The 25,836-nt window shown below is 53.2% G+C and overlaps 7 protein-coding genes across 7 annotated transcripts; 4 read left to right on the forward strand and 3 right to left on the reverse strand.

The window, feature by feature from the left end:
- Positions 1-736: 736 nt before the first annotated feature.
- ATEG_08741 (uncharacterized protein) lies at positions 737-3,657 on the forward strand (the record flags this gene model as incomplete). Its single annotated transcript, XM_001217326.1, has 6 exons — positions 737-1,147; positions 1,202-1,354; positions 1,405-2,622; positions 2,683-2,811; positions 2,862-2,978; positions 3,028-3,657. 6 exons carry the CDS (start codon positions 737-739, stop codon positions 3,655-3,657), a joined length of 2,658 nt encoding a protein of 885 aa, XP_001217327.1.
- Positions 3,658-4,438: 781 nt separating this feature from the next.
- On the forward strand, positions 4,439-8,669 carry ATEG_08742 (RNA dependent RNA polymerase; the record flags this gene model as incomplete). The annotated part of the gene is made up of 5 exons (XM_001217327.1): positions 4,439-4,689; positions 4,735-4,888; positions 4,948-5,401; positions 5,463-8,407; positions 8,544-8,669. The coding sequence occupies 5 exons, from the start codon at positions 4,439-4,441 to the stop codon at positions 8,667-8,669; spliced, it is 3,930 nt and encodes a 1,309-aa protein (XP_001217328.1).
- A 452-nt stretch (positions 8,670-9,121) lies between these two features.
- On the reverse strand, positions 9,122-14,327 carry ATEG_08743 (DNA-directed DNA polymerase zeta catalytic subunit REV3; the record flags this gene model as incomplete). Its single annotated transcript, XM_001217328.1, has 3 exons — positions 9,122-9,203; positions 9,246-14,019; positions 14,093-14,327. 3 exons carry the CDS (start codon positions 14,325-14,327, stop codon positions 9,122-9,124), a joined length of 5,091 nt encoding a protein of 1,696 aa, XP_001217329.1.
- Positions 14,328-14,678: 351 nt separating this feature from the next.
- ATEG_08744 (60S ribosomal protein L37) lies at positions 14,679-17,279 on the forward strand (the record flags this gene model as incomplete). The annotated part of the gene is made up of 5 exons (XM_001217329.1): positions 14,679-16,039; positions 16,392-16,463; positions 16,552-16,644; positions 16,828-16,970; positions 17,140-17,279. The coding sequence occupies 5 exons, from the start codon at positions 14,679-14,681 to the stop codon at positions 17,277-17,279; spliced, it is 1,809 nt and encodes a 602-aa protein (XP_001217330.1).
- Positions 17,280-17,749: 470 nt separating this feature from the next.
- ATEG_08745 (uncharacterized protein) lies at positions 17,750-18,994 on the reverse strand (the record flags this gene model as incomplete). The annotated part of the gene is made up of 3 exons (XM_001217330.1): positions 17,750-18,073; positions 18,132-18,635; positions 18,785-18,994. 3 exons carry the CDS (start codon positions 18,992-18,994, stop codon positions 17,750-17,752), a joined length of 1,038 nt encoding a protein of 345 aa, XP_001217331.1.
- A 1,555-nt stretch (positions 18,995-20,549) lies between these two features.
- ATEG_08746 (putative C6 transcription factor (Gal4)) lies at positions 20,550-22,854 on the forward strand (the record flags this gene model as incomplete). The annotated part of the gene is made up of 6 exons (XM_001217331.1): positions 20,550-20,582; positions 20,813-20,845; positions 20,960-21,242; positions 21,292-22,462; positions 22,514-22,724; positions 22,828-22,854. 6 exons carry the CDS (start codon positions 20,550-20,552, stop codon positions 22,852-22,854), a joined length of 1,758 nt encoding a protein of 585 aa, XP_001217332.1.
- Positions 22,855-23,028: 174 nt separating this feature from the next.
- ATEG_08747 (sugar porter family MFS transporter) lies at positions 23,029-25,292 on the reverse strand (the record flags this gene model as incomplete). Its single annotated transcript, XM_001217332.1, has 11 exons — positions 23,029-23,181; positions 23,234-23,366; positions 23,415-23,511; positions 23,569-23,818; positions 23,869-23,924; positions 23,983-24,073; positions 24,152-24,594; positions 24,651-24,770; positions 24,818-24,958; positions 25,014-25,158; positions 25,212-25,292. The coding sequence occupies 11 exons, from the start codon at positions 25,290-25,292 to the stop codon at positions 23,029-23,031; spliced, it is 1,710 nt and encodes a 569-aa protein (XP_001217333.1).
- Positions 25,293-25,836: the final 544 nt, after the last annotated feature.

Below are 25,836 nucleotides of genomic sequence, written 5' to 3' on the forward strand. Positions count from 1 at the left end.
ATCTGCCCCAAATTAATGTCTGAGGGGAGCCTAGTATTTGCAAACATGCAGGATTATATCGAAGCCCTAGGGCGCGAAGTAGCACGCATTGTTACGGCTCCATATGCACCCTCACTCCAGGTAAAGCAGCCCCGATGGGGCATCGCACCCCTAGTAGCGCACTGCTAATACTCGCCGTAAATCTAGGATCTATATGGCATTGCCCGTCAATCTTCCTCGTCTCAGATCAAGCTATGGGCATCTCACAAACCATGCCAAGTCGGTGCGTTAGTTGATGTCCTTGTTGACGGTCTATCGCGCTCTAGCTACGCACTTAATCTGCTGCAAATATTCAGTAAGTCCAATAACGTCGTTATCTCTGGACACATTCTAAGGCTAAATAGCGCAAGTCCCAACTGCTCGTGATGCTTTGCTGCAGCGCTACCCATACATTCTCGATCAGTTCCTTCAGAAATCCATTGAGGATGGCCAAGCCGAGGTTAGTCGCTACAGCTTACAGGCAAATGGAAAGGCATTGACCTGTCTGGCTTCACAGTATATATCAGCATGCATCTCAATTCTCTCGTCTCCCCTTCCGCCGGGCTTCGTGACTCCCGCTCGATTGGCCCCGTTCTTCACGAGACTAATCTGTACAATGGGGAACAACCCATGTGCGGAAACTATCCAACCCTTGCATCGACTCATCAGTGGACTCCAGACATCACCAAGGCTCTTGTTCGAAATTCCCCAGGAAACAATGTCCAGTCTTCAGCTCGAGCTCACAAAGACGCTGCGCAATCTGGATGACCATATGGGCAACCTCCTCTGCCTTTCGACCTTCGCCCAAATTTCAGCATCGGGGAGAAAGGCTCAGGACGGAGACGCACAAGCCCCGTCATGGCTGCAGAATATCAATCACTTCTTCGGACCTAAACGCGGGTTGAAGACAATAGACCTGGTGGTGCTACGCGTGATCCTCGCTTGCTCCGCCAGCTGCAGTAGCCTGACCACTAACCAGGCTGCCGAAAGTGTCCGGCTAGCGATTGGAATTTGTGATAGCGTCGAACAAGGGCAGAGAGATGCGTGGGTCGCAGCTAACCGTCCGAAAATTGCGAAGCTCTGCGAGAAGGTTACGCGAAGTGGGATCAGTCCGGAAATCCAGATGCTTGTATGTCGTTGCAAGGAAATTATGTGCGATTCGCTCTATACTGACGTATTGCAGGGCATGGCTTTCTTGACGGCGTTGCTTCCGCCTTCCGTCACGTCACCTGGTATATCAGGAACTGCGTTGCAATGGCTTGTGTCAAAGGACAGCAGGCTGGTCTTGGATGTCTTGCCCTTGGATATGATCTCAAGATTAACAAATACGGTCGCTGTAAGATTGATACGAAATTATGCTGACATGAGGGCTAACAACCTTTCCAGATGTGTCTTGGGCAGCCTGCAATTTGCAGCTTATTGAACTATGTAATCTCTTCATTAAAATCAGTTTCTTTCACACATACTGCAACATTCGCCACAATTCAACTGTCGATGGCTATTGTGTCTGGTCTACAGAGCCTTGATGCCACTTCCTTCAAAACAGCTGTCGCCAAGCAAGCACACGGGCAGTTCGTTGAAAGCATACTTCAGCTGATGGAAAGTTTTCCTCGACGACCGTCTCCGTCACAGTGTGAAGACTCGGATGCCTGTCGCGCTTCTCTCGTCAATATGGAAAACGAGCTCCTCTGCGACGTCTTTGCCCTGTTCATTAGCTCATCGTTCTTCCGGAGTGGTGAACAGGACGCATCGTCCCCACCAGAACTCAAAATCTTACAATCTTTCATGAAAAATGCAAGAAATACAATCACTAAAGCCACATGCGCATTCTCTCAGATTCAACCAATGATGCTCCGTGAGTCGCTTCCTGCACTAAGGACGCTGGAGAAATCATCTAGCACGAGACAGGACTGGCGCACTGGGCTCGCAGAGACCCTAGCGTTCAACACGCAGGCATCGCAGGAGAAGATGATTCGTAAGGTTGAAGAAATCTGCTACGATCTTGAAAACCGGTGCAGTGACATTGAAGCTCCGCTCCGAGCCGTCGAAGTAGAGCGGAACAAAGCCTTACAGAAGGCAGACGAAACACAACGGCTCAATCGCGAGCTGGAACTACGACTGCAGGAGGCGACTGGGACCATCTCAGCTCTCCGTCAGGAAATCGCCAACCTCGAGGGCCACGCAGAAAACGCTTCGGGCCAAATTCAAGAGCTGTCGGAGCGTCTGGATGCAGCCCGGAAAGAGCTGGAAGAGCAACGGCGTGAAACACAGGACTCTGTGCACAGCGAGCGAGAAAAGGCCAGGACGAGGGAACTGGACCTGATTGCTGCCGTGACCGAGAAGGAGAATCAATTGGAGGGGCTGCAAGATGTGGTCCGTGAGAAGGAGAGCATGAATGCGGAACTACGGCGAATTTTGGATGCCGTGATGGAAGATAAGTCTTCTCTTCTTGAGGACAAGAATGCTTTGACGCAGGAAGTCGCCAAAGTCAAGCAGCAAGCGGAGGACCTGGAAGCAGCGTTAGTACGGAAAGATGAAGAGATCGAGCGCTTGCTTGCAATCAAGGACGACACGGAAGCTCGCGCGGAAATTCTACAAAATAAGGTAAGCGTCGAGTGATATGGGATTAGAGATGAGCTATGAAGACTAAATGCTTCTCTGCAGTTGAATGAAGAGATTACAACGTCGGATAACCTCAAATCTGCGCTCCGCAAGACCGAAGGTGAGCTCAACACGGAACTGGAAACGGTCAAAAATCAATTCGGGGAGAAACTTCGGGAAGTCAAAGAAGAGGTACGCTTTTAATCCATTTATTGGCAAGGTCTTTCTAATCTTGGACGCAGTGTGCGAAGCGAAACGACGAAATCTCCTCCCTTCAGTGCTCCATGCAGACAGCCGCAGCCAGTGCCACTAAAGAGCTTCAGGCAAAGGACAAGAGAATCCAATACTTGGAAAAGAAGGTGAGAACAAGAACCTAAGCGAGAGAACGACCCATACTAATGTTGTCAGATTCAACACCTACGAGACGAGCGGGCAGCCAAAGCGCGAGAATTCTCCGAGGCACAGCAGCATATCGGACGACTGATGAATGTGATGGGGTTTCAAACTGAACCTACCAGGTCGAACCCGTCGCACAAACAATCGCGGACCAGGCCAACTGCAGGACCACTGCAATCCACGCCGCAGGAACAACCACGGTCAGCGGGATACACGCAAACCGACGGCGATGACTTGGCGAACATGTCCTTTGAATCGGATGGCTCTTTCGTTGGAAGACGCAGCCCAAAAAGACACCGGGACAATTCATTTCCCATGGAGAAGATACCACCATCATCTCAGGTGCCTGAGCGTAAACGAAATTCTGTTTGTCCGGGTGGCGGAAGAGATCGGCGAGAGCGCAGAATTCTGGGCGAAGCTGATCAGAACAGCCAGAACAGTCAACCCAGCACGCAAGAAAGCAGGAAATCCGCTTCTAGTCAGTGCAAGAGTTTTTCAGCTTCTCAGTTCCATGGCACTGGGGAGGAAAATCATTTCCAGGATCTCGACTTGGATATGGACTTGGAATTCTCGAAGGATTTTATTTTCACCAGCACGCCTGCAACAGAAGCAAACAACGTGCCTCCAGAGGTTCGCCGTTGATGGGCTTCCACACGACATGAGATATGACTTATTTAATTATCACCTTCTGTTATGTTTAGTTCTTCTAGTGTAAATATTCTTATTCTTACTTGTAATCTGGTATAGTTGTCCCTCGGATCCCTAACAGTGATCTATACTAGGAGCAGTATCCACATATTTTGTTCCTAAAGCGTTTTTGATGCTTTGTTTTCAGCATGGATGCCTGCAGGGCGCTAGAACTCACATACATGGACATTTGATCTATACATATGGTATATAGGCTTGGTTCCGCAATGCCTGCGTAGACTTTAGTCTGTATACGATAGGCTCTTTACTTTCATATCCAGCTGTGTGTATCTACTGACCTTCTTTGCTTCAGTACCCATGGTGGTCCGGGATTGACCAGGATAGTGGAAGTAGATGTCTAGTCAGGATGGAGGACGCATCAATTGAAAGTCAGCTCAGGGTGCCATTGTTGGAAGTGAGAGGAAGAGCCTATGGGGGCCAAACACAAAGTGAAAGGGACATTCACCCTCACTTTCTTGGTGAAGTGAAAGGAAACAGAAAGTCATCAAATTCTGTCCATGTCAATCACCTCACTCCTCGCCCGCACCCGTTCACATCCCGCCATCCTCGTCGCCGCCGTCGTCGACCTGGTCTCCCCCAACAATCATCGGCGCCAGACTCCTCGTCACTTTCTCCCTACCCATCTTCCTCCTCGTCCACCTTCTCATCTTACTCTTCTTCCTCGTCTTCTTTCCCAACCTCTCGTCATCAGTCTCGTCAGTCAAAGTCCGCGAGGATGGCGAGGAACCCCGGATATAACGCTCCTCCAGCCACGAGAAGACATCAACCGTCGTTCAATCAATCGTCCCAGGTGATAGCTCCGTGGAAGCTCTGGGACTCACTGGCGATCACTGTCAAAAACCTCACAGAAGAAATCAACGCGTTCATCCTCTGGTCAGCATTCCAAGAGCACGGGAATATTTACTCAATCGATATCTTTGAGGATGCCCAGGGAAACAGAGAGTCAAAAGGCAGGATACGATTCAAGTAAGTTTCATACGAACTCATGGCGACACTTCTAACCGCGAGTAGACCACCTCCTAAAAAGGAGTTCTGGAACAGACCATATCAAATCAGCCTGCATGATGGCCGTAAATTCACCATCTCCGTTGCGCTCGACCAGAACCGCTTGGATCCGCATGTTCCCAGCCCAACCCCTCGTGACATACAATATCCTGCCGAATCGGTAATTCCCCCAGAGACCTTGGACCGTCAGGCCTTATGTACTCATGTCTTTGACTGTAGAAAATGCCAATCTCCAGCATGGAGATCGGCGTCCTGTGCGGCGAGACGACAATGCTGCCTATGCGCTCAGTCAATTTCAGCAACCCCAGACCTTTGATTCTCGATTTAAGGGGAAGGGCCTTATGGATCTACTTCGACCTTGCAATTTCTCATGTGCGCAAGGAGAGGTTGGAAGTCGTCAAACAAGAGTATCGACTCAAAATCCCTTTGGTCCAGCTCACTCGGATTTTCCAGACACAGGATTCAAAGTCCGGAGACATAGTGCACTTCATCTTCCTGGATTCGCCTCCAATTTACCAGCGTCGGATTAAAAACGTCGAGAATACCTTCATAGACGATCTTAACTGGAGAGAGTCCGACACCTGGTTCCGACAGACACATATCGTCCATAACCCACACGAACACGCTTCCCTTCCAATCGGCCTGAAAAAGATCAAGCCAGTTGTCGATATCGGTATGTCCTTCCATTAGCGTTTATTTCTACATTTGACTAACTGTAACTTTCGCTGCGACAGGCCGATGGAACGCCCTCAGGATAACGTACTCAAATACGGTCTCGAAGACAAAAGACTTCGCATTGCTTTGCGACGTTCTGAATGACTACAATATCAAGATTGAGCATACCGATCGGTTCACTCTCTGGGATAAGGACGAGCAGATACCGTCTCCGATCTGGCAGTGGATTGATCCTACAGATTCTCGCCCATCCGCAGAGTCCTCCATGGCATTAGTAGATCTTATAGATCATGACTACATCCATCTTCCGTTCTCAGTGCGCTATCAACTTGAAGTTTGTATCTCCAACGGGTACCTCTCCGAATATGCAATGACCCGGGAGTTCGCTGTCAAGCTGTCCGAACTCGGGGAGACACAAGCGACAAAGCTCCTGGAGCACGTGGCAACCCAGAAGCGAGTATATTATGATCCCATGAAAATTTTCGATTTGAAGTTCATCAAAGGAGCCACAAATGCAAAGATCCCTCCATACTGTTGCTACATCCGTTCGGCTCGGGTGACACCAAGCACGGTGTACTACGAGACACCATCAATGGACATGTCCAATCGCATAATCCGCCACTACATTGAGTATGCTGATCGTTTCCTCCGAGTTCGCTTTACAGATGAGAAGCTGCTTGGGCGTATCTACTCGACCACTGACAACACCATGGACGAAGTATTCACTCGTGTCAAGAGAGCACTGGCCAACGGTATCGTCATCGGAGACAGGCGTTATGAGTTCCTGGCGTTTGGGAACTCCCAGTTCCGCGAGCACGGCGCCTATTTCTTTGCTCCACTGCCCAATCTCACTGCTGCGAATATCCGGGCCTGGATGGGACACTTTGATGACATTCGCAACGTTGCAAAGCACGCCGCAAGGCTGGGACAGTGCTTTTCAACCACTCGTGCAATCTTTGGCTGTCCCATCAAAGTACAGGAGATTGATGACATTGTGCGCAATGGATACAGGTTCTCAGATGGTGTCGGGAGGATCTCGAAATTTCTCGCTCAAATGGTGATGTCCGAACTGAAGATCAAAACGCCCAGTGGCGAACCTCCCTCCGTCTTCCAATTCCGCCTCGGGGGGTGCAAGGGAATCCTAACCGTTTCTCCTCAAGCGCAGCGTCAGGAGGTCCACATAAGAAAGAGCCAGGCTAAGTTTACTGCGACTCACAACGGACTCGAGATCATCCGGTGGTCTCAATTTACCGCCGCAAGTCTGAACAGGCAGCTCATTATAGTGCTGTCGACCCTTGGAATTCGGGATAGAATCTTCCACGAGAAACTCAGGGCCGTCTTATGGGGACTTAACGAGGCCTTGAAGAACGATGCAAAGGCTATCCATCTGCTCAGGAGATACGTTGACCCCAACCAGAGGACTCTCACCATTAGCCAAATGGTAGTTGATGGTTTCAGACGAACAGAGGAGCCCTTTGCGACATCCGTGCTGACGCTGTGGAGAGCGTGGCATCTCAAATATCTCAAGGACAAGGCCAAAATTACCATCGACAAAGGGGCTTGTGTTTTTGGCTGCATGGATGAAACCGGAACTCTTAAAGGCTACTTCCATGAGAAGATACCGGACAGGGACGCCCCATTCGAGCAACGATTTGCTGCTCTGCCCGAAATCTTCCTGCAGATTCCCAATCAAGATAAAGGAGGCAAGTACGAAGTCATTCAGGGCATGTGCATTCTCGCCCGCAATCCGTCCCTTCACTCTGGGGACATCCGAGTTGTGAAGGCTGTCGACGTCCCGGCCCTCCGCCACCTCCAAGATGTAGTGGTGCTACCTCAAACCGGTGACAGAGACATTGCAAGCATGTGCTCTGGCGGAGACCTGGACGGGGATGATTATGTTGTGATCTGGGATCAGGATCTGATCCCTAAGGACTGGTTCCGACCCCCGATGAACTACACGACCAACAAAGCCCGCGACCTAGATCGCGACGTGACAGTGGACGAGATCACTTCATTCTTCGTCACATATATGAAGAATGACTGTCTCCCTACCATCGCCCACGCCCACCTCGCCTGGGCAGACCGTCTCGACAACGGCGTAGATGAGGAGAAATGTATTCGTCTGGCCCAACTTCACTCAGACGCGGTTGACTACAACAAGAACGGAACCCCGGCGCATATGACACGCAACCTTGAACCTAAACTCTGGCCCCATTTCATGGAGAAAAAGACCGAAAAAGTGTACAAGTCCGGGAAGATTCTAGGCCAGCTATATGACGCCGTGGAACGGGTCAACTTTGTCCCCAGTCTAGAGAAGCCCTTTGACAGGCGGATCCTGAACAGCCGGATTCCGGTCGCAGAAGACCTCTACCAGTTCGCTAGAGACATGAAGAAAGACTACGATATAGCGCTCCGTCGAATCATGGCGCAGCACGAGATCAAAACCGAGTTCGAAGTCTGGTCGACCTTTGTCTTGTCCCACGCCAACATGAGCAAGGACTACAAATTCCACGAGGAGATTGGCATGCTGTCATCTTCCCTCCGTGAAGGCTTTAAACGGGAATGCTACGACAAAGTCGGGGGCCGTGGATTTGATCGCGTGGCGCCCCTCGCTCTGGCAATGTACCGCATTACGCATGAGGAAATGAACGCGGCCCTGGAAAAGCACCGCGCTGGATTCTCGGAGGACGCGAAGAATTTCCAGAAAACAGGCCCAAAGATGGATCAACTGCCGCTGATCAGCTTTCCGTGGATATTTCCACGTGTTCTGGGACAGATCGCTACCGGATACTATGACGAAGAGCCTGTGCCTGCGCCTGCGGCTGTTGATCCGAAACCTGAACAAGTCGTCTCTGAAAATTGTCAGAATGGAACGACAGACAGGGAGAAGAAGCCCAACGATGGCGCCTCGCCGGTCCCGTATGAAGACCATTTTGGGCTGTTCGAGGGGGAAGAAGTAGTCTCGCAGACAACTGTCCGTGAGGCGATCCTTAAAGACGTCCTCGTGGGTAAAGATAATGGATCTATCCAATCACTTGATGAGCTCGTCGACTTTGGCCTTTCCAACATCGCCGTTTCGTCCCCGTTGGCCAGTGGTCAGGTCCACGATACCACCGTTGACGAGGGCATGAGCCTACTAGATGTCGATGATCAGGTGCAGCAGGGCAGCCAGGGCCCAGTTGGAGCCAAGGACTCGGTGGATGAAACGGCCCACGACTCTGCAAAGAAAAGCCATGAGCCCTCCACAGCTCCTGTTGAGCTCGTAGAGGTTGACATTGGATCATGCCCTGAGACCAAGATATCTACGGTTGCGCCGGGCGAAGAATCGAAGGGAAAACACGGAGATTCTATGGCTGTTCAACTCGTGGAAATTGACGTTGAGCCAAACAAGGAGAACATCAAGAAGAACAATATCAACGCACCGGAGGACCACGGTGGCCACAATCCGCCAGTCAAACTCGCGAAGACCGACGGTGGAAACAAGGAATCTCGGGGAGAGATGGACAATACACCGAACAAGGAGGATCACGGACACACTGCAACCACTGAGCCCATCGAGACTGACGTTGAGCCGAGCGCTCTTGACAGGCTCTATGATCTACTCGGGATGGAATAAACGCGAGGGATTTCTTCCCTGCTGACGTTCACGACACTTCAATGCATCATGTATTCCTTCGCATATAACAATGCTCGTGTATTATGCAGACAGTTTATTCAATTAGTAGCAATTCAGTGGTATCATGTTCCAGCCAAAACCATTACCCCCAAAAGACCAATAAACACCAATGTCCTCCGTGTGCCTATCCCATCGTAAATCATGTCAAACCATACCCATAGCCTACCATTCCAACTCGCGATCACTCCTTTCTTGCAGGAGTTTGACCACAGGATCCAACACGGCGTTAGTATGCCGCCAATTAGCCATATGTCTCGTTCGAGAGTAGAACACGGGACAATCCTTGCTATCGCATTTGACCTCGTCACCAAAGGCAGCGCCCATGCATGACCGACACACACGCTGCAAATCTATCACTCTCTTCTCCGCCTGTCGCTGCCGGTTGACAAGATCAAGCAGCGAAACATGCGACTGCTGCATGCACTCCGCGCACACCGGAACGTCAGTGTCTGTCAACTTAGTCCGGCAGACAATACAAGCCGACGCCTTCATGTAGGATTCGAGCGTCTTGCGCATATCCCTGCCTGTGGCCGACGACGATGCGGTGCCTTCGACGCGACGGATCCGCTGCACTTTGGGCATCTCGTCGTACCACTGGCGCACGTTGGCGCCGACGAGATTGAAAATCCGCTCCAGCGGGGGAATGAGGTTTTTCGTGATGTAGTATTCCGCGTCGAGGTCCAGCTGCGCGTCGTGGAGGAGGGTTTCGGGCGGCACGCAGCGATCGATGAGGCGCGAGCCCGGCGCCCCCGTGACGACAACGTAGGGGACGCGCTCGCCGTACTGCGGCTCCGCGCGCGGGTCTTCGAGCATCTTCTTGGTGCTGATCAGGGCGCCGGGCGGGGGCAGGCCTCGCTCGCTGTAGGTGCCGAGGCGGACCTCGCGGGCGAAGCAGAAGTCCTGGATGGAGACGTTGCCCTGCAGTATCTTGGTGCATTGCGCCTGGAAGTAGCGCTTGACTTGGCTGAGGTCTGCGGTGCGGAAGAGCAGCTTGAGGGCTTTTTCTTCGATTTTCTGCTCGGCCGGGGTGCCGTCGCGGCGGACGGTTTCGATGCCCTTTGCGTCGAATTCGGGCTCCTTCTGATCGCGGTGCTCGTACTTGAACCCGACGTAGCGCTTTTTGGCGAGCAGGACGCACGGGTGATAGACCTTTTCGAACTTGAGCTTGACCGGGTGCGGGTTGATGCCGGTCACGGCTTTGGCGATCTCCTCGCCGATGTCGAACGCCTCGTTCCGCGTGCGCCCCTTGAGGTAGACAAAGAGGCTGTCGGTGTCGCCATAGACGACCTCTGCGCCCCAGCGTTCCACGGAGTGGATCAGGGCAATGGCCTTTTCGAGGGTCTCGCGGCCTGACTGCACGATGCTGTCGGCAATTTCGGCGCAGGGCATGCGTCCAGAGAATGAGGCGGAGGTGTAGCCGTAGGTAACGTTGGCGATGAGCTTGAGCGCGAGCTGTCGGTTGTTGAGGAGACGCTGGAGCATCTTATCGTCTTTGTCCATTTTCATTCCCGTCTTGACCATTACACGGGTCTCTAGAATCTCGGATAGCATTTTCGCGAGGAGCGATTTCCGCACTTCCGGTTTTGCGTAGATCATGCCGTTGGGCGCGACATTGATCTTGTCTTTGAACAGATCTAGCAGTCCAGGCTGTCTGGCGTAGTCGGTAAATCCCATTTTGTCTCTGCCTCGCCATTGGCGTGCTCGCCCTAGGAACGTGGAATAGCAGTAGTTGTAGGCAATCATGATGCTAGGGTATAGAGACTGGAAATCGAGCACCAAAAGCGGGCTGGTGTAGAAGTCGCTCTGCGGCTCCATGACTAGGGGAAGACATTCGAGGGCGTTCTGCTGGCCGACTTGCTTTCTGCTTGGTGAGACTAGAAGGAAATTCTCCGGTTTGGCAATACGAAACATGAGCGATTCAACCTTGAACTGAGATCCCCTGGCAAAGACGGAATAGAAGTCGACCCCCAGGAGTCTCGCTTGTTCGCTGGTCCTGGGGATCAGTTCGTTTGCATCGATGATCTCGAGATCCATTTGCACACGGGAGACGAAATAGTCGATGACCTTGAGGAGGTTGCGAGGTTTGCCGCTCTGATACCATTCTGTGAGGTCGCGGAATGAGTAATGAGGGATCCGTCGATGCAGCAAGTGGAACACCACATTCTCCATAGTGTATTGAAGCAGGTTCAGCTCGTTCTGCATGGCTCGCCAGATGTTGATCATATGACGCCCAGTCACACGAATGGAAGAAGTGTGGGTGAACCCCCATCTGTCCGCATCTTTGCCGAACCGGCCATGCGACTGTGACTTGACCCTTGCTAGCTCTTCGCAGAGGTCGAAGTCGTATTTCTTGCGGGCTCGCTCAATCACATAGCCCCATGAACCGTTGTGGACTTCATATCCGGTGATGATATCGGGGTCATGATACCGGACGATATCAATGAGTCGATTGATCAGCTCGAGCTCCGTGGACTCGTGCTCCATAGAAATCTTGAGAGCTTTGGACAGCTTCTCCTCCGGCCTGTTGCCGTCGCCCTGGAAGATCAGTCCCACATGAGTACCCGGAAGGTAGCTATTCACGTCCACAGAGTCGTCCTCCGATTGAATACACCAAAACAGACAAGTAATTTCATCCTCGTCTGGGTTTGGCGACAGAACACCACGTGTGTTGACATGGACTTCGAGGCTCATCGAGCTCATATACTGTGTGTGATGTTCGACGCTAGTTGACTTGCTTTTTTGAGAATATTTAAATCCGTATTCATTCTTTTGCGTGGGGCCTTCGATCTGCGACAGGATATTGGGTTTCGTTTTGGGCTCCTGCTGGATTCCTTTGGATTGCGCAGTATGCACAGCTCTTTGTTCGGATTCCAACCACTCTATAACCTCGGAGCGAGTCGGGGGCACTGGGGCAAATTCCCAGACTTTACTGGTAGAAAGCTCTCTCAGGCGCTTGTCAGTCTTCTCTTGCTCTTGCTTATCTCTTGATGTTGGGCCTTGTTCGCCCGTCATGGCCAATGAGCGTCCAGACGGATCGAAGTCCGGTAGATAATGGATTCCACTCCCTTCAAGTCGAAACTCCCTTCCCCCGTAATCGCGTGATCGATCTGGCACGTCATCCTCGTTGCTGTAATGAGCTTTCTGGTATATAACAGATGGGTAGCCATAGTCGCCAAGAGTCGAAGTGACCTCGTTCTGGCTAGGGCAAGGCGGTCGCCAACACAACACCGGTCTGCTTGGTGGGATGGCGAATTTGTTATGGATCATTGGGGCTAGTTCCAGCAGAAACGGATTCACTTCACTCAAGCTGGCTTCGAAGGATGACTGCAATGATGAACTGACATCACCTTTATGTTCGCCAGAGCCTGAGCTTGGCTCGGTAAGCGCCTTGTTCTCTATGATATCCTGGGTTGCCTTGAAAGAGCCACCTTCCTGGCTGTAACGCTGGATTGTCAAGGGATCATTTGGGTTTTTCACAACAGGGAAATTGAGTCGGCTGTTCTGTTTCTGGCTGCTCGACGCAGAGTGAAGATTTGACTGAGACGCTGGAGGCCTCCCCTGCGAGGAAGGTTCCACGTAGTGCGCAGTAGGACCACTATCAGCCTTATTTTCAGTGTTGGCACCTTTCGAAATTCCAACGTAACTAGTGAAATCTCGGGGCTGCTTAGCCGCGCTTTGCGAGACGTCATCATCAAAGTACTTCCTCCTCTTTGCCGGTGTCTGTTGATTTATGGTCTGCGGGCTTTGAAGGGTGCGTTTTGCTTTGCGAATATCCTTCTTTATGTTCTCCGGTGAGTTCAAGTACTTCAACCTGTCCGAAATGCCCAGCAGGTCATCGTTTTGGGACGGCAAATCCAGCAGAACCATTTCATCATCCGCAACATCGGTGTAGCCACCCTCGCTCTCTTCGTCGGCAAAGAGATCAGCAACATTAGCATCATCCGAATTGTAAGAGCCATCACTTGCGAACGCCCAATCTGCGTTCTCTTCATGTCCGCCTTCGTATTCGGGGTTATCCAGAAGCTGTTCCTGGTGGACCTGGGGGTTGGTCTCCTGTGTACCGAGGTAGAAATCCTCGACACTCTCCAGCGCTGTCTTGATGTGTTGCTCAAACGGATTCTCGGGCAAAAAGTTCTCCACTGTTCTGTCTCTCCCGTCAAATTGACGTCTCTCCTCGGCAGCAATTTCCGCAGCCATCTGAAGGTACTCCTCCTCATGGATCCAACCACCCTTTGTAGAACTCCGCGGGTCAGCCGAGAGCGAGACCAGATCTTCAGGGCCAAACGGGCTGCTTTCCGGGTCATTAAGTCCGAGACGTTTCTTGCGCCGGCGAGTTTCATCTTGCCACAATCCAGCCATGCTTGGGACGAGCCGCTCATTGACCGATACAGGGTGGAGAAACTCGGTAAAATCGTGGTGAATCGGTCGTTCCTTAATTTCTAGGCGGTTCAATATGTCTTGGACGCAGATGTCCACTTCGAGCGGGCAGTGGCTTTGCTTCGGGAGAGCCGACTCATCCGAAATGCAATCCGGCGATATCGATCGATCATGCCAGTGGTGGGATAAATCATTCAGCTCCAGCCACTCCGGGACTGGTGACCGGAACTTGACCTTGCCGCATTTCATATATGCGCACCCATACAAACTATAATCGCACATCCACTGGGGTACATACTGGAGATGGCTTTCGTACGGCTGCAGAGGTCGCTTGAGAACAGCGCCCTGGATGAGCAGGTCGGCCAATCTCGTCGTGTAAAGCGGGCTGAGGAGGTAGATCTTGAAGAAGAACCGGTATCCCACATGGTAGCCGTAAAAGGGGACACCCTTTACCAGCGTGATATGGGCGACATAAACAGCTCTTTTATCATACGCATTGCGACGATAGCTCGCCGCAAGTGCATGATCAATAGAGTGGTGCAGACTCCTTATGGCGGAGCGGACTGTAGTGCATCGGTATCAGTATCGGCCGTTATGCGCAACTCACAAAAAGAAAAGTAAAGGGCCTGGACGAACCATCTTCCGGTTGTAAGCTCCCGTCATATTGGACGTAGAGATACGGAAACGCGCCGTGTACATGCACACAAACTTTCTGGCCGGTCTCAGTCGCGCCGAATATTCGGATGACTGGGACTTTGGGCCTGTCATATTTTCCGGCCGCGCCATCCCTGTAGGGGAGAGGAGGATCAAACTCGGTTGGGGTTGTTTGGTAGTGATCCACGCAATTGAGGCGCACTTGGAAGGGCTCCATCGGGCGAGTTCGAAACAGCCAACGCTGTCATCGACATGGCCAGACTGAAACTGAGCTCTCATTTCACTCAATAGATTATTCTTCGAGTCGCGCCATTATCGTATGGTATCATTGCTGGCGACAGGGAACATGACGTGCAGGAACCACAAAGAGGCACGCGCTTCGGGGCACGGATAAACGCCAAGTCACGTGCCCGTGAGCCTATCGCGCCCCCGATCTTCTTCGTCAAGCTCCGCCTCACCAGTTCCGCAACAGCGCAGGTCGTTGATTGAGATCGCGTTCGAAACGGAGAAACCTCGTTTATAATATTCACCTGGTTGTTTTTCTACAACCAGCCACAATCTAATCACGATGTCACGGAAACCGGCCGATGTGGCGTCGAAAGAGCGCAACGAATACATCCCGTCGTTCATCTCGAAAAAGCCATTCTATGTTCCGGACGACGAATCCGCGAACGATTATCTCGAGCATCAACGTCTCCAAAAGCAAGCCTCGTCCGATCAGTCCAAATGGTATGAGCGTGGCAAGCGCGCCGGCCCGGCGGCCACCAAATACCGCAAAGGCGCCTGCGAAAACTGCGGTGCGATGACCCACAAAACAAAGGAATGTCTCAGTCGGCCACGGAAGCATGGCGCCAAATGGACCGGCAAAGATATCCAGGCCGATGAGGTTGTGCAGACGGTAGACCTTGGGTGGGATGCGAAACGAGATCGGTGGAACGGCTACGATCCCAGCGAGTATCGCCAGGTAGTGGAGGAATACGAGGAGCTGGAGAAGTTAAAACGAGCGACGAAACAAGACGCCGAGCAGGAGAAGATCGCGGATGGCGAGTTGGATGATGAAGATGCTCCGAAAGAAGAGGCCCGGTACGCCGAGGAATCCGACATGGGAAGACAACAGAGCACGGCCACCCGCAACCTTCGTATTCGAGAAGACACGGCAAAATATCTCCTGAACCTCGATCTTGACTCGGCAAAATACGATCCCAAGACCCGACGAATGGTCGACATGGGAGCGCAGGAGGATCAGGCCGCTGCACTCGTTGCCGAGGAGAACTTTGTGCGCGCGTCTGGCGATGCTGCGGAATTCGAAAGGGCGCAGCGATATGCCTGGGAGGCTCAGGAACGCGGGTCCCAGAAGATCCATCTGCAAGCCAATCCTACGTCCGGGGAAATTCTACGAAAGAAGGAAGAGCAGGAAAGTGTGGCCAAGCGTGAAGCGCACAAGAAAGCATTGTTGGAGAAGTATGGTGGCTCCGAGCATCTTGCGCCCACTCCGCTACGGGAAACGATGGTTACAGAAAACGAGCGGTTCGTGGAGTACGACGAAACTGGAGCCATCAAGGGTGCGCCCAAGAAGGCCGCCAAATCGAAATATCCCGAGGACGTGTTGACCAACAACCATACGACGGTGTGGGGAAGTTGGTGGCACAATTTTGAATGGGGCTACGCTTGCTGCTATTCGACGGTGAAGAACAGCTATTGCACGGGAGAAGACGGAAAGAAGGCGTTTGAGGAAGCGGACAAAATGCTCATGCTACCTGAGAGTGATGAGAAGGAGGAAGCCGCTGCTGAGGTTGAAAATGGCGAGTCGAGTAATGAGCACGATACGCAGGCTGAGAACGGCAGTCGCCAAGATGAGTCCACAACGAGACCCAAGAAGCGTACGCTGTTGGAGGTCCAATCTGGCATTTCAGAGGAAGAGTTGGAATCGTATAAGCGAAGTCGTCTTGCTGCAGACGATCCAATGGCTGCATTTATCGGGAAGGACCTTTGAGCGATGGGTTTCCGCTTTTCATTGGGGCGTTTGGCGGTGTTGATTCAAATACCCTGTTGACGTGTACATATATTCTATGATTTCGGTCATGTTAAAAAGTGCATTCGGAATTCCAGGTGCATCTATAACAGCATGAGATGATGCAAGTAGACGTTCTTCTAGATTGTTTCCCGAAATGAGCTAGATGGTGGATCCAGGTCATGTGACACAGCCCTGAGGTGGCGGTCACGGGACAGGGCACAAGCCCTGGATAGCACCACAACTCGCTTAGCGACCCGGGCCCCCCAGATCCCAGCGCGACACTTTCGATACGCCCAGCGACGACGACAACGACAACCAGCCCTTCAGCGGAATCGCCAGGTAAGTGACCAGTGGATGCGATATGCTGTCGCGTGTTCTTTCATGACCGAATAATTTCGCTGACCATTGTCGTGATTGTTTCCTGCAGTTCCATAATCCAAGATGAGTACGTGCAAATTCGATATCCCAGCCTACCCTCAGTCTCCCTCGCCATCGAGAAACAAAGACGACCCGATATACCGTGAGAATCATCCGGACTGACACCGATTACAGCGAAGGGTACCTCCAGCTTCGGCAAGCGCCACAACAAGACTCACACCCTGTGCCGGCGTTGTGGTCAGTATTACACTTTTCTCCGAGATGATCCCAACCCCCGGCGAGCATCGTTGCGGATCTCCTATACGGGATAATAAACGAGAAGCAGTCGGATGGGGATTGGGATGCATATGGGCTGTTCAGATGGGCTAACCTGTGGTGAAATTTTCGACTGTTCAGGCCGCCGCTCCTTCCACATCCAGAAGTCGACCTGCGCCAACTGCGGTTACCCCTCCGCTAAGACCCGCAAGTGTACGAGCTCCCTGCCCTGCGATCCATGATTTTCTGTGTCTTGTGTGCCGTGTGTCCCCGGGTGATGGTCGATGATGGGCTTGGTTCAACATTGGTCATGACCGGGGGGCCGGTTACACCTCTACCCTTCTGGAAACTGCTGCTTACGAGAACTTTTCTATCCGAACAGTCAACTGGAGCGAGAAGGCCAAGCGTCGCAAGACCACCGGTTCCGGCAGAATGCGCCACCTCAAGGAAGTCCACCGTCGCTTCCAGAACGGCTTCCAGGTCGGCACTCCCAAGGGCGCCCGTGGTCCCGAGAACCACTAAATCTAATCCCGACGTCGCATCCTTTGTTTCTCGTTCTCGGAAGCTGGAGAGGGCTGGTATGACAAAGGCCTGGCATATGAAATGAGTTACGGTTTCAGTGCGAGGCGCTCAAAAAAAGAACGCTTTCCCGTGGAGTTGGTGTTGGGACTCTTCTGTCTGTCTGTTTCTTGCCGTCATATCCTGTTTTTTTAGAGAAAAAATATCGACGACAAACGAATGGAAGACGGAAGAATTTCGTGGGGTTTTCGAAAGGGAAAAAAGATCTACAGGGAAAGCAATGCATGAATTTCCTTTTCTTGTTTATGGCTGGCGAATATCCCATGTTTGGACAGACACGCGATTGAGATATCCCTTTCAATGTGATCTGTCTACCTGAATCCATCCAGTTTCCGAACGTGCAACATCCAAGGACCTTCTATTCGACCGTCTATTCTATGTACACACTCGATACAGACCGTCCCGAGGCACATTTACTCCCCTCTCCCAAATACCCTCACCCCTCCGTCCCTCTGCACAAAGTACAAGACCTCTTTCTCCTCCCAGTGGCCCTCCTCGTCCCCATGATGCTGGCCCCATGCGCCTCCTTTACTGACCCGTAGCACACCACTGACATCCCGCGCGGCCCCAGTCTCCAGATTGCGCAGCTGCATGACCATCTGCGCCCGGTGCGCCGACCCAACCGCAAACGCCGCATGCTCCGTCTCCAGCGGCGTCGGCGGCAGCGACGCAGACGCAGACGCGTTGTGTATTAGCGGCGAATCCGCCGACAGGGTTAACACCGTCGCATACGCATTCTGCCAGTCAAACAACCGTACGTCAGTAAAGTACAAGCCAATCTCGATGTAAACGTACCTGTTGTAATCCCATCATCCACTCTCCCATCTCCGTCGCGCCAATGCCCTTACTCGGCCCCGTGGCGGCGAGGAGCAGATCCGGCTGGTCCACGATCAGAAGGACCTCGTCCGTCTCGGTGGCCGCAGCCGTCGTCGCAGTCTTCAGCTGCTGGATGGTGACGACGATGTCCCGCTCGAGGGCGTCTAGCGCTGCCGTTCCGGTTCCTGTGAGGTGGAGGCGTTTGACTGGGCCAATTTCTCTCGTCACTGTCGTCGTCTGGGCCGGGGACGGGCTTGGGGTCGGATTGCTGGGCCGTGCTGGCGCGGGCTGCGGCCCTCGTGCTGGGATGGGCCCGGGCTGAGATCGGACGGGGAGGACGGTCCGGGCGGGAACAGTAGCGGTATGTGTAGGTTGGGCGGGGGAGGGAGACGAGGGCGTTGCGGCTGGCGGGGAGAAAAGTTCGGACAGGCCGTCGACGAAGGCGAACTGGCGCTTATCTGTGAGACGGGCGAGATCCAGGCCCTGCGGGTGGTTAATGCATTGTAGATGCAAATAAGGAGTGCAAGAATTTCATGAAAAAAAAAGTCCCCACGACTCGTGTAGGACTGGGCGTAACGTACCAGTCTCTTCGCTTCGGACCTCCAGAATTCCCATCCCCGCAGAAAACTCACCAGCACGACTTTCCGCTTCTTTGCGGCGTCGCCGTCGGTGAATTGGCCCACGTGCGGGTCGGACGATGTGCTGAGGGCGGCATGGAGATATCGCAGGATCAGCCAGTTCCCGGTTGCGCCTAGCACGGAGGAGACCACGGTGAGGGACGAGGGGGAGAGCGACGAGATGTATGGTGTGAGGAGGGGCGGGAGGGGCGGTTGGGTGGGCATGGTTGAGGTTGTGCCCGCGTATTGGGCTGGGCTGGTTGGTGTCGTATTGCAGTGGGATGCTGTTGTAAGTACTTAGACTTGTACTCCGTTGGGGGAGTGAGGGGATGACGTTGTATCGCAAAAAAAGTTGTGATGGTCGGGATCATTGGTGGGGTGGAATTCCACGCCAAGACTCAACAGGAAATACTGTAGATCATATCATCTATGTTCTGGCGGTGCGCTCTAAAGGGGGATCATGATGTAGAGAATGGGAGGTTGTTTAAATATAGCAGTAAAGGTGTTGTTTATAGATCGTGTGCAAAAGGATAATTATGTGCAGAGGTGTGTGGTGTTGTTGTAACATATATATACTTCTGCATCTTTGGTATTTAGAAGGCTGTGGAGGACCAGATGTAATGTCTAGAACAAGTCGTTTCTTGCGAGTTGCCCCTAGAAGGCAGCAATATGCCTACCTATCATACTACCAGGTATTCCCTTCGAAGTCATTACGAATTGCAAGTTGGGCGCTTGATATCCTCCAGCGCAACTATAGATCACGTGATGATGATCGACCTCGCATCGCATTCCCATCCAGCACATGCTAAAGACAGAGTACGGTAGACGTTTATTCCTGTCCTTAGTGTCTACTGTATGCGATTCTGTGTCGGTGATCTATATGGCAAAGACCAACGAGGTAGACAAGTGACCACCAGCACGGCTGAACGGACTCAGAGTCACCCCGCGGTCCTCGGTATCGTGAGACCAGTGAATGCCACAGCTGAGACGAATGAAAAATGTGTAGTAAGGTCGGATCTACGGGAATAATGAATACCTCGCTAGATACTCCATAGTAACTGACTAACTGTCTGTATGAGTACCAGTGTAGATGGACATCACATGACCGAGAGGTACCCCACACGAACCAAAGCAACCAACCATGTGCCTGGGATGCGGCAGTCTTCAGCCGACCGTCTTAGGTAAACTTTCTCTTCTCCCCTCTCCTCCTCTATCATTATTCTGCTGTACAATCCCCAACTCTCTCTCTCTCTCTCTTTCTATCTCTTTTACTCTTCCTTCTCCCTGTCTTCTGTCGTGTCTGATACTCCCTCCCGGAGGATGATGGACTATTGACCGCATCTCCCCTATGCCGATCGTGAGTGGTTCCTTTTCCAGTACCTTTTTTAAATCCTTTTTTGCGTCCCTTTTTATCAGGAGTACCCCACAGTCCCTCCTCCGTCTAGTGCCTCTTTGCTTCTACCATCCAATGTTTCATTATTATTCAATAAATATGGCTTTTACGTGCATATCCTTGATCATACTGCACTGGTCTTCCCCTAGTCCAGTACCCTTTTCATTTCCCCTCTTTTGTTCATCGCCATAGCCCAGTAACATCTCGATGCGCATACCCCATGTTCATGAATCCCGCATTGTCCGAAGGACTGTCATTTATATCGCATCGCATCGCATCTTTCGAGTCATCGCTGACCCATCTCCAGATGAGATCTGTGTTGTGTGACTGTCAAGGCGCACCAGGTTCTGTTTACCAAAAGACATAACACGGACCGCTTCATGCAAAATGGCCAGTACGCGAGACTCTCACTCTTACGCTGTGAGTCTCCTTTCAGTATCTCTCTGAGTTGAGATCTCCTCGTAGACAATGCGCAAACTCGCTAACCCACCCGATGTTGCAGTGCGACGAGTGTCGTCTGCGAAAGTCCAAGGTCAGCCACCCTTACTTACCCCGCCAGCTGCCCCTCGAACTGACACATCATCCCAGTGCTCCAAAGAGAGACCAACCTGCGCCCAGTGCAAACAGCTGAACAAAGAATGCAATTATAGCCCCAAAATCACCCGCAGTCCGCTAACGCGACAGTAAGTATTAATGGCTTGAACTCGTCCGGTGCCCGCCAGTCGACACCATCCCTCCGGGGACCCGCGTTAATACTCCATCCCAGGCATCTCACGTATGTGGAAGACCGTCTGCAGGCTTTCGAGACTGCCCTGAGTAGACTGTTTCCCGGAGGTGATTTGGACGCAACCGTTCGTTCGCTTCTGCATGACCAGGATGGCCCCAAGCCATCCTCGTCCAAGTCGTCTTCTCGGCACTCGACTCCAGCCAAGGTGGACCCCGATCGCACCGAACCCGCTCCGGAGGCACTTCCGCAGCAGGCAGATGGCTTTGACTGGACCGAAAACAAAATCACCGTCGGTGATCTGACCGACGGCATGGCAGCCTTGTCGATCAAGCCGGAGGGAACGGGATATTTCGGTTCGTCTAATCCCACGTGGCAACGGTTCGCGTCTAATAAATCTCATAGGAGCATCGTCGAGTGTTGTGCCACTTCGAGCTTTATATAAGCATGGATTTGATCTCAATTTCCCCGACCAGACGAGACACTTGGGACCTGAGGGTGTCCCGTTAAAGTCGCAGCTCCTGAATTCGGCTCCATCCGGCTTGGTCGAGCAGACCTTCATGGACGCTTTCTTCCTCAACTACCACACTAGTTACCCCTTCATCCACGAAGGCACATTCCGAGCGCAGTTTTATAAGCAGGCCCCCCACCACAACAACCAGGTGTGGCAGATTCTGCTCAACACCGTCTTGGCTCTGGGTGCTTGGAGTATAGGCGATGATAGCTCGGACATCGATATCACGTTTTATCAAGAAGCCCGAGGGCATCTGCAGCGGGTGTCCGTATTCGAGACCGGAAACCTCACACTGGTTCAGGCATTGCTGCTGCTCAGCAACTATGCTCAGAAACGAAACAAGCCGAACACTGGCTGGAATTTCTTAGGTCTGGCCGTTCGAATGGCCATGAGTCTCGGTCTGCATAAAGAATTTCCAGGCTGGAAAATCAGCCTTTTGCAGCGCGAGATCCGCAGAAGACTGTGGTGGGGCGTGTATATCTTCGATAGTGGCGCCGCAAAGACATTCGGCCGGCCGATTCTCCTGCCAGAGGACAGCGTCATGGACTCGAAGCAGGTGCTCAATATTCACGATGATGCCCTCACTGCAACCACAACCACCCTGCCTCCCGAGGTCAACGGGCCGACCATTTACTCCGGCATGATCGCGCAGGCAAAGTTCCATCTACTCACCAACAGCGTTTATCAACGCCTGATCTCCACCCCGAGCCTGACGCCAGAAGAGACACTCAGTCTCCAGAAGCCCATGGAAGAATGGTACAACAATCTTCCGGACTACTTCAAGACTCCACCGCCGACCTCCGAGTCGGATCCCTTCGCCCTCGTCCGTAACCGACTCATGTGGCGAGACTGGAACTTGCGAATCCTGCTGTACAGGCCTATCCTTCTCCGCTGGGCCTCTCGAAGGTGGACACCGACCACCGGCTCCTCTCCGGATCATGAAGATCCTCTCGAGGCCGACTGCCGACGGCTCTGCCTGCGCAATGCCCGACTGACCCTCTCATCGATCACAGATTTCGTCAACAACCACATCTGTACTCGAATCGGCGCATGGTACATGCTGTACGTGTCACCCTTCCGGAAGGGTAAAATGACCAAACTGACCATATGCAGATACTTCCTCTTCCAGGCAGGCCTAATCCCCATCATCCTGCTTATGACCGACCCGACCAGCCCGGAGGCTCCCGGCTGGCTGCAAGACGTCGAAACGACAAAGAACCTGCTGATGCACCCGTCGCTCATCAGCAACCGATTCGCCACCCGCTGCCTGGAGGTGGTCAACCGGCTCTGCTCGCCGGCGTACACGAGCTCCATCGCCGACGGGGTCGTCGGCCAGCCTCCGATGCTGATGCAATTCTCCGACCAGCTTCTCAACAACCCCTCCTTCGCCAGCATGTTCCCGGACGTCGACCAAGAACTGAATCTAGGGGGAATGGACTTCTCCGAATGGGTAAACTTCACGCCGACAAACGAGTTCCATTAATATGGAGGACCTACAGGATGTATACTGTACAACGGCCGCTCAGAGGAAGGCAGGTTGTGCTGTAGAGACGGGAATCAGAAACAGAGGGCAGAGTTTTCCACTCCATAGTTCTTCGGTTTATTGAAATAACCAGGGAGAGGGCACGTCAGACGTGCTCCTCCTCTCGGACAGAGGGTTTCGGCAGATCATCTGCATCTCCGGATGCCGTCTGGCGGAGCTCGGCCTCGATCTGCACGATGCGCTGTTTCTCCTCGTGCGCGGCGGTGTCGCCGAAGATCAGGTCCATGTCCTCCAGAGTCTGCTGGGTCAGCATTTACGATCACGGACGTAGCAAGGGACAGGGCACGAACCTTTCCCCGTGTCTCCGGGATACAGAAGAAAGTAAACGCCAGCGCCAGGAGACAGAAGGCGGCGAAGAAGATATACGTTCCCCAGGTGATGGAGTCGAGCATATCGGGGGTGATCAGACCGATGACACTACAACTATTAGGATGAAGTACAAAACTGCAAAAGCTATCGCAGAGGACTTACAAATTGCACCACCACGTCGCCGACGTGGTGATGGAGATGGCCTTGGAGCGGATGGACAGATTGAAGATCTCCGACGGGAGGACCCAGCCGATGGGAGCTGAGTAGTTAGCAGACCACGTTCCAATCTAGTAGTACTCCCCAATGTGCCACTCACCGAAGGAATACGAAAAGTTAATATCGTAGATGTAGATAAAGGCGATGCCCGCCCACCCGGCGGACTGGTGGTTGACCAGATCCGACCCGAACGCGCCAATGATGGCGCCCACAATGACCAGAGAAACACAGGTCCCAACGGCGCCGGACATGAGCAGCGGGCGCCGGCCGACCTTGTCGATGAGGAACAGTGCCGGCAGCGTGCTGAGACAGTTGACGATGCCGTAGACGCCGGTGGCCAGGAGGGAGGTCTATCATGCGTTAGAAGTGGGCATCTCATTGACAAGAAGACATCACCAACCGTATTCCCGTCCAGACCGAGCTGGCTGAAGATCGTAGGCGCGTAGTAGATCATCGCTGCACACCGTCAGCCATGCCCTACACACAGAAACAGCGTGTCAAACCAAAAACACACCATTACACCCCATAAACTGCTGGAAGAACATAACCGCGCAGCCGATCGCAAGACGCCTGAAACGCGCCCACGTCGTCACAAGCGACACATACTACGCAGCCGGTTAGCCCGTCCCACGTCATCCAGCCATACCCACACAACGAAGTAAGAAGAAGGTGGTGGTATCTACCTGCGCAACATCCAACCGCACCCCCACCAACCCGGGAAACCTCTCTTTCGCAAACCCCTCCTCCAGCACCACCGCGGCCTTGATCTCCAAAAACTCCCGCACAAGACCGGGGCTGTCTAGCTGGCATCGCCGCAACCGCGCCAGCGCCTGTCGCGCCTCACCCGGCCGCCCGCGCATGAGCAGCCAGCGCGGCGTATCCGGGAAGAACAGCATGCCCGCGCCGAGCACGACGGCGGGGACGATCTGGATGGCCAGCGGGAGGCGCCAGGAGGCCTCGGACTGGGCGGTGCAGCCGCCGGGGGGCACGTCGTGGTAGGGGTCGAAGGAGGGGGCGGCGGGGTCGCCGCCGGTGTAGGGGGTTTGCGGGGCGCAGCGGGGGCCGCCGATGTAGTTTGCGCCGTAGTCGATCCAGTAGCTGATCAGGATGCCGATTGTGATGGAGACTGTGGAGACAGTTAGATAGCATAGTGGCAGGGGGAGGGGGGAAGACAGGACGCACGCTGCTGGAGCACGACGAGCCCGCCGCGGATGTCCGGGATGGAGACTTCGGAGATGTAGAGCGGCACGACCATGGTGAGCTGGCCGACGGCGAGGCCGGCGATGGCGCGGCCTGGCGTAGCTGTAGTTAGTATAGCGGGCATCAGGGGCGAGGGGGCGCGGGCGTACCGACGAAGAGCATGGGGAGGGAGACGGCGGCGCATTGGAGGGCGGAGCCCACGACGAAGATGACGACAGCGACGTTGATGGAGCGTTTGCGGCCGAGTCGATCGACGACAGGGCCGTAGACGAGGGAGCCGAACCACGCGGCTGTCGTCATGTCAGCTGGGGGTATGCTTGAGCGGTGGTTCTGGTGCGGACATACCGAGAAGCAGCGTCGACACGAACCAGCCCTTGAAGCTGCTGTCGGTGTACACGCGAGGGAAGCGCGCGGCGAAGGATTCCATGGTGATGACGCCGGACACGACGCCCTGATCATAGCCGAAGAGGAGGCCGCCGAGCGTCGAGAACTGCCGTCGTCAGATTGTTTATATGTAAGGCTGTCTCTGGATACGGCACGTACCGACGCCACACCTAGAAGATAGGGGTTCTGGAATATCAAGGCGAAGCCGCCCTTCGGGACGTGATCCCTTTCCGAAGCCATGTTGGCTTCTGTGGTCATTCGTGACGCCTATCTTGGGAGCATCGAGAGTCGAACCTCGCGATACTGCACCGTGAGAAGCTGCATGTAAGACGAATGCCACCACAGAGGGAGAATCGAGCGTCTCCCTGGAATGACCAATTCACGATCTTCCAGTTGACGGAGGGGAGTGCTCCGGACAATGGAATGGGAGCGGTCAGTCAGTCAGTATCACGCGGTGACATGCGGGGGAGGTTGATGGGCCATTGGGGTAGGGAGCGACCCGCTGATCGGAGGAGGGCCGACTGTGTGTAGAAGTATGTTAGGTAGGATGGGATGGGTATGAGCTGTCTATGTAAGGAGAGGACTGATTCAGTACGAGCATAGGACTTACTGCGTACCTACTAAGTACTGGCATGATGTTGTACAGCAGAGATGTTGAGAGTACATACAGCGTACCTTGGGCTACACCTCATAGATCGAGATCGATCATTAGGTAGACTGGCACAAGTCGATCGGATAAGATCGAATTAGTCAGTTTGTTCATAATCAGAACTAACTAATGATT

Source organism: Aspergillus terreus, genomic scaffold (assembly GCF_000149615.1).
Source record: "Aspergillus terreus NIH2624 scaffold_13 genomic scaffold, whole genome shotgun sequence".
Taxonomy (NCBI): Eukaryota; Fungi; Ascomycota; class Eurotiomycetes; order Eurotiales; family Aspergillaceae; genus Aspergillus; species Aspergillus terreus.